Here is an 18,539-nt window from a genome sequence, read left to right on the forward strand (position 1 = left end):
GACTCAAGACATTTTTCTCCAGATATATTGGGTTATTTTTAGGTTGTCATCAGGAACTGTCAGTTTGAGAACTGAATACTTGCTGAATTATCACTCTCTCGCCCTATCCAACTGCTGTGGGACTGAACTGTATAGAACAGGAATATTCCAGCTCCTCAATGGGGGCAGCAGCTTCAGCAAGGCCTCTCACTCTCCATGTTCCCAGTGGGGGAGAGGGAGGGGGTTCTCCAATGCGATGCCTTATGCTGTCAAACAGCTGCCATTATTAACTCTCTCGGCTCACGTACAAAGAACGGAGATGCAGCTTCAGTATCAGGGAAGATTGTCAAATTAACTGTCAAGATCAAATTGTTGGGACATTTACAGAGACGCAAACTGGATGGATTTACAAGTTACATTTGATGAGGTCTCCCGGAGAACCAGTTGAGACAATGTGTAGACATGATGCTAGCAGCAGTATTATAAGATGGGTTGAATTGTGGCCAAAGGAAAACAGAATCTGTTGTAGTGGTGGTGGTGGGGTGGGCGGGGGGGGAGCGATCCCTTTGGCTCAGGGTTGGGTGTCAGCAGCATTACCTCAAAGGTTGTACCAAATAATCAAGGGAGATGGGGAAAATGCATAGGCTCTAGACTCTGTATGGAGGTGGGCTGGCAGTTAGCAGATATAGTTTAACGGGGATAAGTTTAAGGTTGAATTTGGGGTTACTAAATAAGAAAAGTGATTCTAGGATTAATTTACTGATAAATCAGGAGAGACAGCTGGGAACAAGCGTGAATGATTCCCTGAGGACATCGAAACAATATCTAGCTGCTGCTGACAGAAAGTGGGATGTTAAAATAAATTGTGCAGCAACAACAATCTGCAATTATGCAGCAACTCAAGCGCAATAAAATATCCCAAGATACTTCACAGATGCATTACAAAACAAAATATGACACCAAGTTTGGAGGTTTCAAAGGCATGAATGAGTTTCAGCAGATGACCTGAGGCTGCGGTGGAAATGGATGTGGTTACAGGTGAAAATAGGCAGTCTTTGTGATTGCATGGATGTGAAGTCAGAAACTCATCTTCAGGTCAAATATGACACCAAGGTTGTGAGCAGTTGTTTTAGTCTCAGGCAGTTTGCAGAGAGAGGGATGGAGTTGGTGGCAAGGGAACGGAGTCTGTGACAGACGCCAAAGCCACTGGCTTCAGTCTTCCCAATATTTAATTAGAGGAAGTTTCAGCTCAACCAGTACTGGATGTCCAATAAACAGTCTGACAATTTATAGACGGTGGGGAAGTTGAGAGGGGTGGTGGTGAGGTACAGCTGGGTGTCATCAGTGTACAATATGGAAGGTGACCTTGTGTTTTCAGGTCATGTCACTATGTGGCAGCAGGTAGATGAGATCTAGGAGGGGGCCAAGGACAGGTCCTTGGGGTGCACCAGAGGTAATGGTGTGGGAATGGGAAGAGATGGAAATTCTCTGGTTACAATAGATAAGAATGGAACCAGGTGAACGCAGTCCCACCCAGCTGTAAGACAAAGGAGGATGGTGCGGTCAACCATGTCAAATACTGCAGACAGGTCAAGAAGGACGAGGGGGGAAAATTTACCCTCATCACAGTCACATTGGGTGTCATTTGTGACTTTGATAAGAGTCATTTCGGTACTATGCCTTGGGTAGAAACCTGATTGGAGGGATTCAAACATGGGGCTCTGGAAAAGGTGAACACGAATTTGGGAGGCAACAACACGTGGAGAGGAAAAGGAAGTTGGAGGTGGAGGCGAACTGCATTAGACATACCTGCAATCTTTCACCTTTCAATTCCTGTTTTCAGTTGTTTTGACACAGCAAAATGCTCAGTGATGATTAAGAGCTAGTGTGTGGGGGAAGAAATATTCAAGAGAGTCTTAGCCCTGTTTCTGGGGTATCCCAATCACAGCAGTGGTGGGGATGCTACAACTGGGGAGTAAGAGGAGGATCAGAGTTCCTGCTTGTGATCACCATCCAGTGACCCTGTGGGACCGAGTCTCAGGGGAGTCCAGCAGCGGGTTTATTTGTGACGATCCCCATGGCTGAATGTGCCAGCTTTCCCTGTCCAGGCTCACACACTGAGCAGTCACTTGGCTGAGGTACAGGGAGTTGGGTGTTAACCAGGAGAGCTAACTGGGGAGCTATCCCAGCACTTGATGGGTTAACCAGGAGATAGTTGGGGGAGCTATCCCAGGACTCACAGGAGACAGATTGAATTCTGCTGTTGTAAACTGTCAGAGCATTCTGGAACATACGATTTTGGGGGCGAGCCTCACCCTGCAGCATCTGAGAGCAATTATTAAACAGATTAATAATTAAACAGATCAGAACAATAACAGGTCAAGGTGAAGGTGGGATAACAGAGTGCAATTGGTTCTCTTAGTATTTTGTGGATACGGGTCCTGCCAATCACCTGGTTAACTCGGGGCCTGGACCTTAACACTAAACTCACCAGCTGCTTCTGGGAAAAACAGCACATTCGCCCACAATCCAACCTTCTGCCTGTCTCTGCATGGGCACATTCCTGGAATTTGCGCCGCTGGAAACAATCTCTCGCCTGGTACAAATTCTGGAACATCCTCCAGCTCTCTTTCGTCATTCAGCTTTCAGACAGATTCAGACTTTGTATATTACCGTTAACACCAATTAAAAGCCACAATTCCAGCACCAAGACTTTTATTTACATAGCAAGTTGTTGTGAATTGAAATGCAATGCCAGAGAGGGTAGTGGAAGCAGGTTCAAAGTAACTTTCATAAGGGTTTAAGATAAATACTTGAAGAGGAAAGATTTGCAGGGCTATGGGGAAAGAGCAGAGAGGGACTAGAACCGGCACAGGTAAGATGGACTGAATGGCCTCATTTGATGTATAATTCTGTTAGTGACACCAAACCTAATGCCACAGTATCGTAATCAGCACTGAAAGTATTCCCTCTTTAAAAGCTATCCATTTAATGATCCATTTAAGGGGAAGCAAGATAAGTACAAGAGGGAGAAAGCAATAGATTAGATAAAGGAGAATGGGAGGAGGCTTGTGTGGAGCATAAACCCAGCATCCACCTGTTGTGCTGTATATCTTATGTAGGAGGAAGACACCAATGAAACAATGTTTTCAGTGAATAAAGGAATATACGGGCATAGTGCTAACTTGGATCTGCCTTCTCTCCAAGAGCTGTAATTCTGAATGTGTGTTTAAATGTGGCCTGCATTAAAGGATGGACCATTACAAGCCCTCAATGCCAAACATGAACAATTGATTTTCATTTAGTAAAATGCTATTTGCACAGCTCCTGACTGCAAAAAATGTCCTTTTCTACAGTTTTTATTTTAAGCATTACAGTGACCACCACCCCACTTCCTCCTACCCCCAATAAATATAGACTGACCAGAGAGAAGAGCTTTGCAGACTGCAGCGCTAGGTTTGAGCACAGGGAGTGTTCAGGAGATACTAGTAAGGCTTTGACAAATACCAACAGTAATATTAAAACAGCAGCTTCCCCCCAACAAAATCCATCTCAAAATAATACTGCAGGAATAGCAGCCCATCTGATACACATTCCTAATCGGCAAAATGTCCCCGAATCCACATCACTCCCAGTCATAGAGCAGGTACTGAGGCAACACAACTTTAACCGCTGGAAGGTAATGAGTGTGAGGCCAGGTCTTTCTCCCCAACCAACCCTCTCCAGAAACAGGCTGCTTCTACCCATAAAGTCCCACAGTGGGAGGATTGATGCTGCAACATTCAGACACAATGCTGAGCTAGTTCAATACCGCTGCCATGGTTATTGTTTCATTTGAGGCTGAGAGAATCAACGGTATATTGGCCTGAAATATAGGCCACTCCAAGGGGAGATGGAAGCTAAGTTAAATCTTACTACAGTTTACATATGAACATATGAATTAGGAGTAGGCCATTCAGCCCCTCGAGCATACTCCACCATTTGATAAGATCATGGCTGATCTGATTGTGGCCTCAACTCTACTTTCCTGTCTACCCCCTGTAACCCTTTGACTCCTTTGCCAATCAAGAATCTATCTAACTCAGCCTTAAAAGTATTCAATGACCCAGCCTCCACTGCTCTCTTGGGAAGAGAATTCTACAGATTCACAACTCTCAGAAAAAAAATTCTCATGTCAGGCTTAAATAGGAGACCCCCTTCTGTTTAAACTATGCCCCCTAGTTCTAGTGTCTCCCATGAGATAAATTTATGCAGTAGCAAGTAGATAAACAACAACTTGCATTTATTTAGCACCTTTAGGAGAATGAAGCTTCTTCACAGGAACATTATCAAATAAAATCTGACACTGAACCACATAAGGAAATATAAGGGCAGAACACTAAAAACGTGGTTTGAAGGAGTGTCTTTAAAGGAGAGGGTGATAGAGGGGTTTAGGGAGGGAATTCCAGAGCTTAGGGCCTTGGCAGCTGAAGAAGCAGTCACCAATGGTGGAGTAATTGCAGAGATCTCACAGGTTTGTAAGGCTGGAGGAGGTAACAGATATAATCTCAAGTTACAGCATCACAGTACAATTGATTCCACCTTGTAGCTAGGTTGCAGGGTGATACAGATCCCATGTACAGTGCAGCAGCACAAGGTAACCTGTGACTCACCTTAATGACAGAATGTGACCTTAAACTGGCAGAGATCAACGAAAGTGCCATCCTTGTGCAGGAGCTGTTGAACTGACGCCTGTCTGCCAGTCATTTAAGTGGATGTTCAAGATTTCATGACACTATTGAGAAAGAGGAGTTTTCTCCCCACTCTCCTGAGCCAATTATCCTCTCTTAACCAGCGTCATCAAAAAACTGAAAATGCTGGGAAAACCCAGCAAGTCAGGCAGCATTCGAAGAGAGAGAGCGGGAGTTAACATTTCAGGCCGATTACCTTTTATCTAGACCGAAACCTAATGAAAGATTGACCTGTCTTTGCCTCTTTGTCTGAGCTGAATATTTCAGAGTTCCAACATTGTGGCAATTTGCTTTTGTGTCACTAAAATAAAATCAACTGGATGTGCATCTCTCTGATGTCTGTGGGATCCGACTGTGTACAAATTGGCTGCCATGTTTCTCTGCACACTTCCAGGTAACTTATTGCACACAAAGCATTTTGAGAATTTCAGAGGGTGAGCAGTAGCAATATAACAGTGAGGTTGTCCATCTATGGGCGTTGAAAGTCATTTCACTCCAGTATAAACTCTAGCAGTTTCCTCAAAATTGAAAGGACAGAGCTCCAGCTTTAACCCTTTCATTTCATTTAATCTTCATATTAACACACTGGCGGACATTACTGATCTATTAATAACTCTTGTGGCAGGAGAGCAGTGGGATTGAGGAGGGAGCACAGCATGACAGACACCACTAGGCCGTGGCTGGTCAGTTAGAGTCCAGCCAGCTCCAAACAGCCACTGTTAAGCTTGCGCAAGCTGGCAAGTGCCCCAGATGGCTGCTGGGCAACTTGCCCTATCCCATTGCTCAACCCTTTTTGACATAATTAAACAAAAATTTTGAAAGTGTTGATTGTTGAACACAAGCCCCATTTCCCCTCCCTTAGTCTCTGGCCACACAACTCCATTCTCCCCCCCAACTCCTACCCATTCCCTCTTTCAATGATACAAGTATCATTCAGTCTGTGCTCCACTTTCAAAACAATTTCTTCAGCAAAAACAGGCGTAATGTGACCGGTGTTTATACAGCGATCCAGGGAGATCTGTAAAGGGTTGGCAATGGAAGATTTTCTACTTCATTTCACACCTCCACCCCCACCCCCACCAAAGTTCCAGGCAGAATCTTCCCACTGGCAGCCAGTCAGCCCAGGGTTCCAGCAGACGGTGCTTTACCAGCTGTACCCAGCAGGGGGGGCCTTGTCATCTTTATTGCTCTCCAGGGAGAAGGGCGGTATGCGGACATCAAGCTGAGAACCTTCCGGCCTCTCGAAGCGGAACGTTCCCCTGCAGAGAAGGAGATGAAAAGTATGTCAAGGTGAGTAATGTGACCCTGTTGGGCTCGGAGGCTGCCTCTGAACCGGCAGCAGCCCTGGCTCAGTGACTTGAGAATTAAAGCTGGCCTATGTGTCTGCATTCTCCACAGGATTTTCCAACTCAGGCATGGTGTCACGTTGCTGCTAGTCAGCTCTCCCGCTCCAGTTACCCAGGGTGGTGCCCTGTCATGCAGCCTTTACTTCCCAATTCAATTTCCCAGTAACACAGCCAATAGTTTAATAACTGGAAAAAAAAACAGAAAATGCTGGAAATACTAAGCGAGTCAGGCAGAATCTGTGATAGGTGCATTCCTGCACCCCTCTACCCTTTCATAAACCTCTCGTTTGGTTCTTTTCTTCCCCCCTCCACCACCCCTTTTGCCTTGCCTCTGTATTTGTTTAAAACCTGGTACTTCTCCAACTCTTCCCAATTATGATGAAAGGTAAAGGGAGTTGGAGAGCTGGCAAGCGGTGATCGGGTTCAATGCTTGGGCCTGTTTCTCTCCCCACGGGTGCTGCTCGAGCTGCTGCATATTTCCAGCATTTGCTGTTTTTATTTCAGATTTCCAGTATCTGCAGTATTCTTTGACTAAGTTAAATAATTGTAATCCTGTGACAAAATCAGTCACAGTCTGTTTAGAGAGACAAGAGTATCCATATTGTAAGTACTGTTGACGATTTACACAGGCTGTACCCAGTCTCCCTCTGCCAGGGATCTCTGCAGGGGGTAGCGGCGTTGGATTCTGAGTAACATGTACAACAATATACTGAAATAAAATAAGGGAAACATTATCCATCAAAAATTTTTATTAAGCCTGTCATTGAACATCAGCAGCAGCCTGATGGGTATAGGCGCAAAAAATATCAAAACCTCAGCACTTACGGAGAAACTAGCAATACTGACAGGGAACAAATAACGTTCGGTCACTGGGATACACCAGCTCACAGACACCTTTCTAATACAGGTTCAGGATGCAGAGTGCAACATTCAGAATATCACAGCCAAGTGGCTACTGTTAAAGTGCGAGTCCAGACAATGGCTACTGGCAGGATATTCAACTGTGAGAAGCATCACAATGGTCAACCCTGTCCTCAGCCAATGCTGGCACACACACACGGGAACGCTTAGAAGCTGGACACCTGGTCCATTCTCCTCTTCTTAACCCAGGGGCACTAGGCTATAGCGGTTCTACTGCAGCACTGACCTTGTAACCTACCCGTCTTGTGTGGCTCAGTATCATTGCAGACAGTGTATTCCCTGCACTTTAATGAAGTGTTAACTCAGCACAGTGAGGAGTGACCAGCTTTGCTCATCACTGTATTTAAACAAGGTTTCCTGGCCTGGGCCTGGTCAATGTCGATCTGATCTCAACTGCCCAGACCCAGTCCTGGCTCTGAGGTTATTTAATAATTGAACATAAGTATATTAGAATGTGACAGGATCAACTCAAGTGATACCTTTAATCAAATCTCTCTCATTACTGCTATCCCAAATGACCAGTACTGTAATCCAGTGTTATCAAACTCAAAACGTCATCTCCAGTAATAAACCAAGTTTGATTTTCAGAATCTAGAACTGCACCACTGGGAGTTTATCACAGATGTCACACTGTTAAACCATACTAAACTCCCAGTAACAAGGCTACGACTATTCTCAGCCCTCAAGTGCAGTCACTGTTCTGTTGCTGCACAGGAGCACTGATCAACTTTATACCGACCTGAGCAAGGAGACAGTAAATGGCACCACTCCCAACAGGATCACAAATTCACATGTAGAATCCAGTGACTGTAGGAACACAATTACTGACTTGGTGAAATACGGAGCCTCTCTTCAGGAGATTCGAACACTGAGGTACAGAGTCAGTCCTTCACATCACTGGCACAACACAAACCCAAACACTCAGAGCAGGCTAAGAACATGATCAAATTACTCTTCAGGGCTCTGGTTGGTCAGCTAAGAACAGCTTTGTAATGAAAATAAACAGAAATGCAACTCATCTGACAGATATAAACCTTCACAATGGGACCCTACACCATGAGTAAGCCTATGTTGAAAGGTGGTGCTAGTTATAATGTGTTCCTGTCTGTGGGAACGTGATGTGCCTCAATGCTATCCGACATCACCAGCATTGCCCTTCGAAGATGGAACCGCTGCTGCTCTGGTGTGAGGTCAGATCCTGCGTGTAGACTGTGTTTAGTTATTCGATCAAGTGCTAGAGGCAAATATTCAGACCAGGGAAGCGAAGGGCCCGTTGTCCTCAGTACTGCTCTCGAGAGAAAAGGACGGGATGGAAACGACGAAGGTGCTGGTGTCTGCCCTTTGGAAAGTGTACGAGCCCCTGCAGAAGGTGGAAACAGCAATAAGCAGAGCAATACCGTCCACTTCAGCGCAGTCCCAGAACATAACCCAAAGCATCAGTCACCTTGGGCCTCCTCAACACCAACCTACATAATCTCCTGTCCCCCTAGAACACTGCGCCTCTATTTCCACACCCTCCACATTTCTCCTTTTATTCTGCACATGCCCCTCACACCCAATTTCAGCAGCAGAGGCCCGAGTCCTCTGTCCTTATTTCAATCAGGAGCAGGAGGCACGGATGTAGACTGGGATACACCCACCTTCCTGGTTGGGATGAATTCATCAAGGCCTGAGAGAGGGCGCAGAGATTTACCAGAATGCTAGGAGGAGTGAGGGGCTTCAGTTATGTGAAGAGGCTGGAGAAGCTGGGGTTGATCTTAGGGCAGAGATTAAGGGGATGCTTGATACGTGCATTCAAAATTGAAGAGTTTTGATGGAATAAATAAGGAGAAATTGTTTCCAGTGGCAGGTAGGTCAGTAACCAAGGACACAGGTTTAAGGTGATTGAAAAAGGAACCAGAAGGGAGATGAGGCTATTGTTTTACACAGCAGAATGTTGTGACCTAGAAAGCACGTCCTAAAAGGGTAGTGGAAGCAGATAGTATATTAAAATCTGTGTGCTCCTGTTTGTTTGTGCATGCATGCATCAGTGTGTGTGCGTGACTGTGTATGTATTCTGTACACTACCATGTCAATCCTGAGCTACTGGGGGGGTGGGGGGCGGAGAAACAAATGTGAAAATTCCAAAGGAGAAGTTTGATTGGCTGAGTGGTACAGCCCCCGGCACTCAGTCACTACCATGTCAAAGTGCACGTAATGCTGAACAATCCCTGAACAAAACAAGGCTCACTCAAACCGAACAGATCTCAGATTAAAAATCTACAAGCCCAAGGGAGAGTTGCCAATTGGAGCAGAGCATATTGCACAGACAGTTTGATGAATGATTGGTTAAGCTGTATTTGATGGTGTTAGAGGAGGGAGGAATCTTGGCCAGGACACATGGAGAACTTCCGGCTGTGCTTCAAACTGTAACTTGGAAGCTTTAGCATCCAAACAGGCCAGAGGGCTCAATGCAAAATTTTATAAACAGCACAAATACTGCAGCAAAAAAACATTCCCTAGCTGCTGAAGTATTGGCTGAAATTAGCTCAAGTTCTGAAGCATGACACAAATCCAAAAACTTTAGATTCAGAAAGAATACACCCAGCTTAGCCGGTGTAACACGCTGCTACATTGCCACCAGTCCTGTGCCTCAGTGTTACACACAGTGACTGTATAACACTGGGGTACAGTACTGGTGTGGACAGGCCTGTCCCCACCAGTACTGTACCCCAGTGTTATACAGTGACAGACCTGTCTCCACCAGTACTGTATCCGTGTTATACAGTGATGGACCTGTCCTCACCAGTGCTGTGCCTCAGTGGTTTACAGTGACAGACCTGTCCCCACGAGTACTGTGCCCCAGTGTTATACAGTGTCAGACCTGTCCCCACCAGTTCTGTACTCGTGTTATACAGTGATGGACCTGTCCCCACCAGTACTGTACTCGTGTCATACAGTGACAGACCTGTCTCCACCAGTACTGTACCCGTGTTATAGTGACATGTCTGTCCCCACCAGTACTGTGCCCCAGTGTTATAATGACAGACCTGTCCCCACCAGTCCTGTACCCGTTTTATATAGTGACAGACCTGTCCACACCTCTACTGTGCCAGTGTTATACAGTGACAGACCCATCCCCACCAGTACTGTACCCGTGTTATACAGTGACAGACCTGTCCCCACCTGTACTGTACCCCAGAGTTACACAGTGACAGACCAGTCCCCACCAGTACTGTACCCCAGTATTACACAGTGACAGACCTGTCCCCACCTGTACTGTACCCCAGAGTTATAGTGACAGACCAGCCCCCACCAGTGTTGTACCCCAGTGTTATAGTGACAGACCTGTCCCCACCAGTATTGTACCCCAGTGTTATACAGTGACAGACCTGTCTCCACCAGTAATGTACCCATGTTATAGTGACATGTCTGTCCCCACCAGTACTGTGCCCCAGTGTTATACACAGTGACAGAGCTGTCCCCACCAGTCCTGTACCCGTTCTATATAGTGACAGACTTGTCCACACCTCTACTGTACCAGTGTTATAGTGACAGACCCATCCCCACCAGTGCTGTACCCCAGTGTTATACAGTGACAGACCTATCCCCACCAGTACTGTACCCGTGTTATGCAGTGACAGACTAGTCCCCACCAGTATTGTGCCACAGTGTTATACACTGACAGACCCATCCCAACCAATACTGCACCCCAGTGTAATGCAGTGACAGACTAGTCCCCACCAATACTGCACCCCAGTGTAATGCAGTGACAGACTAGTCCCCACCAGTACTGTATCCCAGTGTTATACAGTGACAGACCCATCTCCACCAGTGCTGCACCCATTTTATATAGTGACAGACCTGTCCCCACCAGTACTGTACCCCAGTGTTATACAGTGACAGACCTGTCCCCACCCGTACTGTACCCCAGTGTTATACAGTGACAGACCTGTCCCCACCAGTACAGGTATCCAGTGTTATACAGTGACAGACCTGTCCCCACCAGTAAGGTGTGTGCATGGAGACAGGGACTACACTGGAGTGAAACAGAGAGTGAGTGAGTGGTGAATTAGGTTCACTTGGGAATTTGTTGCGGTGAGGGGGGGGGGGGGTCATGGAAGAGGTGTGGCTTGCATAGGAATTATTCTAAGTTAGTTGAGTAATTAAATTAAGTTAACTAAATAGCATAAGTAACAATGGCAGGATAGGTGTTATGTTAAAGCTGTGGAATATTGGATCTTTTGGACGCGAAGGGGATCCAGAACAAACACATTTGCAGAAAGAGTAAGAAACAAGAGGAATTCCGGATCAGGATTATTGATCTGGAAGCTGAACGGGAGGCACTGGGCAACATAAATGAGGGGGAGAAATTCCTGGACACTTTGTTCCAGATTACAGTCACGCCTCTTAGAAAAGGGTCGTCCGTTTTGGTCAGCAGTGAGGGGCAGGAGGATGTGAGGGAGTGAGGCAGGTAGTGGGACCGAGCAGGCAGTAGTGGAGTCGCCTGAGACTTTGCAATTGTCAAACAGGTTTGAGGTGCTCACAACTTGTGTGAAGGAAAGTGAGGTCTGAAAGGTAAATGAGCAGGCTGGCCACTGCACCATGGTACAGGAAGCCGTTCAAGCGGGCGGAGCAAACAGGGATGTAGTGGTAGTAGGGGCTTGACACTGTTCTCTGCAGCAAAGAGTGAGAGTCCAGAAGGGTTCGGGACATCTGCTCAGGGCTGGAGAGGAACTTGCAGTGGGAGGGGGTGAATCCAGTTGTCATGGTTCATGTAAGTACCAATGACATAGGCAAGGAAGGAGGTTCTGCATAGTCCATATGAGAAGCTCGGCACCAAATTAAGAAGCAGAATCTCAAATGTAATAAACTCTGGATAATTACCTAAGCCACGTGCAAACTGGCATAGGGCAAATAAGATTGGAGAAATGAATGCATAGCTCAAAGACTGGTGTGGGAGAACTGGGTTCCAATTTGTGAGATGCTGGCACCAGTACTGGGGAAAGTGGGGACTGTACCTTTGGGATGGTCTACATTTGAACCATGCTAGGACGTGTATTCTTGCGAATCGCAGAATTAGGGAAGTAGAGGGGGCATTAAACTTAACAAGGGGGTTGAGGAATGAAGCTTGGGTAGATATGGCAAATCATGGGGTAGATTCAAGGCCTGGAGGCCATAATAGTAATATGGGAAATGAGGGTCAGAATAGCAGGAAGGGGCATACGAACATGGAGCAGGAGTAGGCCATTCAGCCCCTCGACTCTGCTCTGCCATTTAATAAGATCTTGGCTGATCTGATAGTAACCTGAAATCTGCATCCCACTTACCGCTGATAATCTATCACCCCCTTGCTTACCAAGAATCTATCCACCTAAGCCTTAAAAATATTCAAGACTCAGCTTCCACCACCTTTTCAGGAAGAGGGGTCCAAATACTCATATCCCTCAGTGAAAATATTTCTCCTCATCTCTGTTTTAAATGGGCGACCTCTTATTTTTAAACAGTGACCCCTAGTTCTAGACTCTCCCACAAGCGGAAACATCCTCTCCACATCCACCCTGACAAGATCCCTCAGGACCTTATATGTTTCAATCAAGTCACCTCTTACTCTTCTAAATTCCAGTGGATACAAGCCTAGACTGTCCAGCCTTTCCTTATAAGACAACCCACCCATTCCAGGTATTAGTCTGGTAAACCTTCTCTGAACTGCTTCCAATACATTTACATCTTTCCCTAAATAAAGTGACCAAACCTGTACACAGTATTCCAAATGTGGTCTCACCAACAATTGAAGCATAACCTCCCTACTTTTGTATTCAATTCCCCTCACAATAAATGATAACATTCTATTAGCTTTCCTAATTACTTGCTGTACCTGCATACTAGCCTTGTGATTCATGCACTAGGACACCCAGATCCCTCTGCACCTCAGAGCTCTGCAATCTCTCACCATTTAGATCATATGATTCTTTTATTCTTCCTGCCAAAATGGACAATTTCACATTTTCCCACATTAAACTCCATCTACCAGAACATTGCCCACTCACTTAACCTACCTACTGCCCTAGATAGCAGCGACCATAGCATGATTGAATTTTACATTCAGTTTGAAGGAGGGAGGAGTGGGTCTGAGATTAAGTTTTTAAACATAAATAAGGGCAACTATGAGGGCATGAAAGCTGAGCTGGCTAAAATGAATTGGCAAATTAGATTAAGGGATAGGTCAATAGAGATGCAGTGGCATCTGTTTGCAGCCTCCTTATGTCCTCTTCACGGCTTACTTTCCTACCTTTGTGTCATCAGCAAATTTGGCAACCATTCCTTCAATCCCTTCATCCAAGTCATTTATACAAATTGTAAACAGTTGAGGTCCCAGCACTGATCCATGTGGCACACCACTCGTTACATCTTGCCAACCTGAAAAAGGCCCAATTATGCCAACTCTTGGCTTCTTGTTAGCCAGCCAATCTTCTATCCATGCCAGTATGTTACCCCACACACCATGAGCTTTTATTTTCCGCAATAACCTTTGATGTGGCACTTTATCAAATGCCTTCTGGAAATCTAAGTACAGTACATCCACCGCTTTCCCTTTATCCACGGCACATGTTACTTCCTCAAAGAACTCCAATAAGTGGTTAAACATTATTTCCTTTTCACAAAACCATGTTGACTCTGCCTGATGACCTTGAGTGTATCCAAGTGCCCTGCTATAACTTCTTTAATAATAGCTTCTAACATTTTCCCTATGACAGATGTTAAGCTAACTGGCCTGTAGTTTCCCACTTTCTGTCTCCCTCCCTTTTTGAATAATGGGGATGCATTTGCTATCTTCCAATCTAATAGGACTTTCCCAGAATCTAGTGTGTTTTGGAAAATTAAAGCCAATGCATCAACTATCTCACTAGCCACTTCTTTTAAGACCCTAGGATGAAGGCCATCAGGATCCGGGCTCTTGTCAGCCTGCAGGTCCAACCATTTACTCAGTACCACTTCTCTGGTGACTGAAATTTTCCTGACTTCCTTCCCCACATCTATTTCCTGGTTTATAGCTGCTTCTGGGATGTTACTTGTAACCTCTATAGTGAAAACTGATGGAAAATACCTGTTCAATTCATCTGCCATCTCCTCATTGTCCATTATCAATTCTCCAGACTCACTTCCTATTGGATCAACACTCACTTTGTTAACTCTTTTCTTTTATAAATATTTATAAAAACTATTATCTGTTTTTATATTTCTGGCTAGCTTTCTCTGATACTCTAATTTTTCCCTCTTTGTTAGTCTTGTAGTCATTCTTTGCTGCTTCTTATATTTTGTCCAATCTTCTGGCCTTCCACCTACCTTTGCACAATTATATGCTTTTTCATTAATTTTGACATCATCTTTAACTCTGCTAGTTAACCATGGATGGTGTCCCCGTCCCTTGGACTATTCCTTACTCATTGGAATGCATCTATTCTGTGCATTCTGAAATACGCCCTTAAATATTAGCCACTACATCTCTATTGACCTATCCCTTAATCTAATTTGCCAACTCATTTTAGCCATCTCAGCTTTCATGCCCTCATAATTGCCCTTATTTTTGTTTAAAAACTTAGTCTGAGAGCCACTCCTCTCTCCTTCAAACTGAATGTAAAATTCAATCATATTATGGTCGCTGCTACCTAGGGGCACCTTCACTATGGAATCATTAATTACTCCAATCTCATTGCACAATACTAGGTTTAGTATAGCCTGCTCTCTGGTTGGCTCCAGAACGTGCTGTTCCCAAAAACATTCAATGTACTCCTCATCTAGGTTATCTTTGGCCATCTGACTTTTCCAGTCCATATGTAAATTAAAATCTCCCATCATTATCACCGTACCTTTCTGACAAGCTCCAATTATTTCTTCTTTTATGTTCAACCCTGCCATGTGGTTACTGTTAGGTGGCCTGTACACAACTCCCACAAGTGACTTCTTGCCTTTACCATTTCTCATCTCTGCGCAAACCAATTTAACATCGTGGTTTCCTGAACCTTGGTCATCCCTCACTATTGTGCTAATACCATCATCAACTACAGAGCCATCCCTCTATCTTTTCCTTGCTTCCTGTCCTTCTGAAATATCCTGTCCCTTTCAATATTCAGGTCCCAATCCATGTCCTCCCACAGCCATGTCTCCATAATGGCTATCAAATCATAATATTTTTAAATTCTTCATTCACAAGATATCGGCTTTGCTGATTTATTGCCCATCCCTAGTTATCCTTGAGAAGGTGGTGGTGAGCTGCCTTCTTGAACCGCTGCAGTCCATGTGGAGTAGGTACACCCACAGTGCTGTTAGGAGTTCCAGGATTTTGACCCAGCGACAGTGAAGGAACAGCGATATATTTCCAAGTCAGGATGGTTAGTGACTTGGAGAGGAACTTCCAGGTGGTGGTGTTCCCATGTGTCTGCTGCCCTTGTTCTTCTAGGCGGTAGTGGACGTGAGTTTGGAAGGTGCTGTCTAAGGAGACTTGGAGAATTCCAACTGTGCATTTTGCAGATGGTACACACTGCTGCTACTGTGCGTCAGTGGTGGAGGGAATGAATGTTTGTGGATGCGGTGCCAATCAAGCGGGCTGCTTTGGCTTGGATGGTGTCAAGCCTCATGGATGCCCAGTCTTGAGCTGCTAGATCTGTTCGAAATCTACCCCATTTAGCATGGTGGTAGTGCCACACAACACGATAGAGGGCATCCTCAATGTGAAGGTGGGACTTCGTCTCCACAACGACTGTGTGGTGGTCACTCCTACCGATATTGTCAGGACAGTATCTGTGGCAGGCAGGTTGGTGAGGTTAAGGTCAAGTATGTTTTTCCCTCTTGTTGGTTCCCTCATCACTTGCTGCAGACCCAGTCGAGCAGTTATGCCCTTTAGGGCTTGGCCAGCTCCGTCAGTAGTGGTGCTACCGAGCCACTCTTAGTGATAGGCATTAAAGTCCCCACCCGGAGTACATTCTGAGCCCTTGCCACCCTCAGTGCTTCCTCTAAGTCATGTTCAAGAAGGAGGAGTACTGATTCATCAGCTGAAGGAGTGCGGTATATGGTAATCAACAGGAGGTTTCCTTGCCCATGTTTGACCTGATGCCATGAGACTTCATGGGGTCTAGAGTTGATGTTAGGGGCTCCCAGGGCAACTCCCTCCCGACTGTATCCCACTGTGCCACCACCTCTGCTGGGCCTGTGCTGCCGGTGGGACAGGACATACCCAGGGATGGTTATGATGGTGTCTGGGACATGATCTGTAAGATATGATTCCGTGAGAATGGCTATGTCAGGCTGTTGGTTGACTAGTCTGTGAGACAGCTCTCCCAATTTTGGCACTAGTGCCCAGATGTTAGTAAGGAGGACTTTGCAGGGTCGACAGGGCCGAGTTTGCCGTTGTCCTTTCCGGTGCCTAGGTTGATGCCGGGTGGTCCGGTTTCATATTTATATGAGCGCTCTCATATCATCAAGGGAGAGAGATAAAACCTAAGAATATACCAGTAGTCAAGACTAGAAGTTACAAAGATAACAAGGCAAAACTAAAGGCTCTGTATCTGAATGTGCGTAGCATTCTTTTTTATTCATTCATTCATGGAATGTAGCCGTCACTGCCTCAGCCAGCACTTATTGCCCATCCCTGATTAAGGGTCAACAACACTGCTGTGGGTCTGGACTGACATGTAGGTCAGACCAGATCAGGACAGCAGATTTCCTTCCCTAAAAGACAACAGTGAACCAGATGGATTTTTATGACAATCTGGCAATAGGTTTCATGGTCATCATCAGACTTTTAATCCCAGATTTTATCGAATTCAAATTTCACCATCTGCTGTGGTGGGATACGAACCCAGGTCCCCAGAGCATTACCCTGGGTCTCTGGAATACTAGTCCAGTGACAAAACCACTATGAATGAATAGTGCACACTGAAGTAAACAAATATGATCTGATATCCATTACGGAGACATTGCTGCAGGATGACAAAGATTGGGTCCTGAATACTGAGGGGTATATGACATTCAAGAATAGGAAGCTAGGTAAAGGTGGAGGGGTAGCACTGTTAACCAATGAAGTCCTTGGTTCAGGAGTTCAGGATGTAGGATCGGTTTGGGTGGAGATAAGTAGGGGAATGAAGTCACTAGTGGGAGTGGTCTACAGGCCCCCGCTAACAGTAACCACAATGTAGGACAAAGTATACACAAAATATTGGGTGCTCGTGATAAAGGGACAGCAATAACCATGGATGATTTTAACCTACAAATAAATTGGAAAAATCAAATTGGCAGTGGTAGCCTGGATGACGAGTTCATCGAATGCTTTCGAGATCATTTCTTAGAGCAGCACGTTCTGGAACCAACCAGAGAGCAGGTTATATTAGACTTGGTATTGTGTAATGTGACAGGATTAATTAATGACCTCAGAGTGAAGGCACCCCTAGGTAGCAGCAATCACAGTATGATTGAATTTTACATCCAGTTTGAAAGGGAGAAGAGTGGGTCTAAGACTAGTATTTTAAACTTAAATAAGGGCAACTATGTGGGCATGAAAGCTGAGCTAGCTGAAGTGAACTGGGAAACTAGGATAATAGATCAATAGAGCAGTGGCAGACATTTAAGGGGATATTTCAGAATACTCAGGATAATTATATTCCTACTATAAAGAAAAATTCTAAATGGAGGACCCACCATCCGTGGTTAACTAAAGAAGTTAAGGAAAACATCAAACTTAAGGAAAAAGCATACAACTGTGCAAAGATGAGTGACAGGTCAGGTGATTGGTCAGAATATAAAGAATGGCAGAGAATGACTAAAACGTCAATTAAGAGTAAGAAATTAGAGTATGAGAGGAGGTTGGCTAGAAACGTAAAAACAGATAGCAAGAGTTTCTACAAGCATTTAAAATGAAAAAAAGTAAAATATGAGTGTAATTCCAGTAATAGCTGTAAATCAAGAGATGAAAGGGAGAGAGGAACTTGGTGAAATTACAATCACTAGGGAAGCGGTACTGAGCAAACTGATGGAGCTGTGGCTGACAAGTCTCCGGGTCCTGATGGACTTCATCCTAGTGTCTTAAAAAAGAGGTGGCTAATGAGGTAGTAGATGATGCACTGGTGTTAATTTTTCAAAATTTGCTATATTCTGGAATGGTTTCATCAGACTGGAAAGTAGCAAATCTAACCCCTTTATTCAAGAAGGGAGGGGGGCAGAAACAGGAAACTATAGGCCAGTTAGCTTGATGTCTAACGTGGAGAAGGTGTTAGAATCGATCATTAAGGAGGTTATAGCTGGGCACTTAGAAAAACACATGGTAATTGGGAAGAGTCAGTATGGTTTTATGAAAGGGAAATCATGTTTAGCCAATTTATTGGAGTTTTTTGAAGGAGTAACATGCGCTGTGGATAAAGGGGAGACGGTAGATATGCTATACTTGCATTTCCAGAAGGCATTTAATAAGGTGCCACATCAAAGGTTATTGTGGAAAATAAAAGCTCATGGTGTAGGGGGTAACGTATTAGCATGGATAGAAGATTGGCTGGCCAGCAGAAAACAGTACAAACCCTCAACTTTTTACAAT

General features: G+C 45.0%; 1 protein-coding gene across 6 annotated transcripts in view; it reads right to left on the reverse strand.

Annotated features, from left to right (window-relative positions):
- poldip2 (polymerase (DNA-directed), delta interacting protein 2) overlaps positions 1 to 18,539 on the reverse strand; it is a 508,944-nt gene that overhangs the window by 454,177 nt on the left and 36,228 nt on the right. For 2 of the 6 annotated variants that reach the window (XM_078548342.1, XM_078548341.1), the window contains one exon: positions 4,245 to 5,968. The exons of 1 other annotated variant lie outside the window; for it this stretch is intronic. In XM_078548342.1, the coding sequence (XP_078404468.1) occupies positions 5,854 to 5,968 (115 nt within the window). In that variant the 3' untranslated portion in view covers positions 4,245 to 5,853. Of the gene's footprint in view, positions 1 to 4,244; positions 5,969 to 6,786; positions 8,337 to 18,539 lie in introns of those variants that run through there. 3 more of the 6 variants (XM_078548343.1, XM_078548340.1, XR_013577515.1) reach the window with 2 other exon arrangements.

Source organism: Cetorhinus maximus, chromosome 9 (genome assembly GCF_964194155.1).
Source record: "Cetorhinus maximus chromosome 9, sCetMax3.hap1.1, whole genome shotgun sequence".
NCBI classification, from domain to species: Eukaryota; Metazoa; Chordata; class Chondrichthyes; order Lamniformes; family Cetorhinidae; genus Cetorhinus; species Cetorhinus maximus.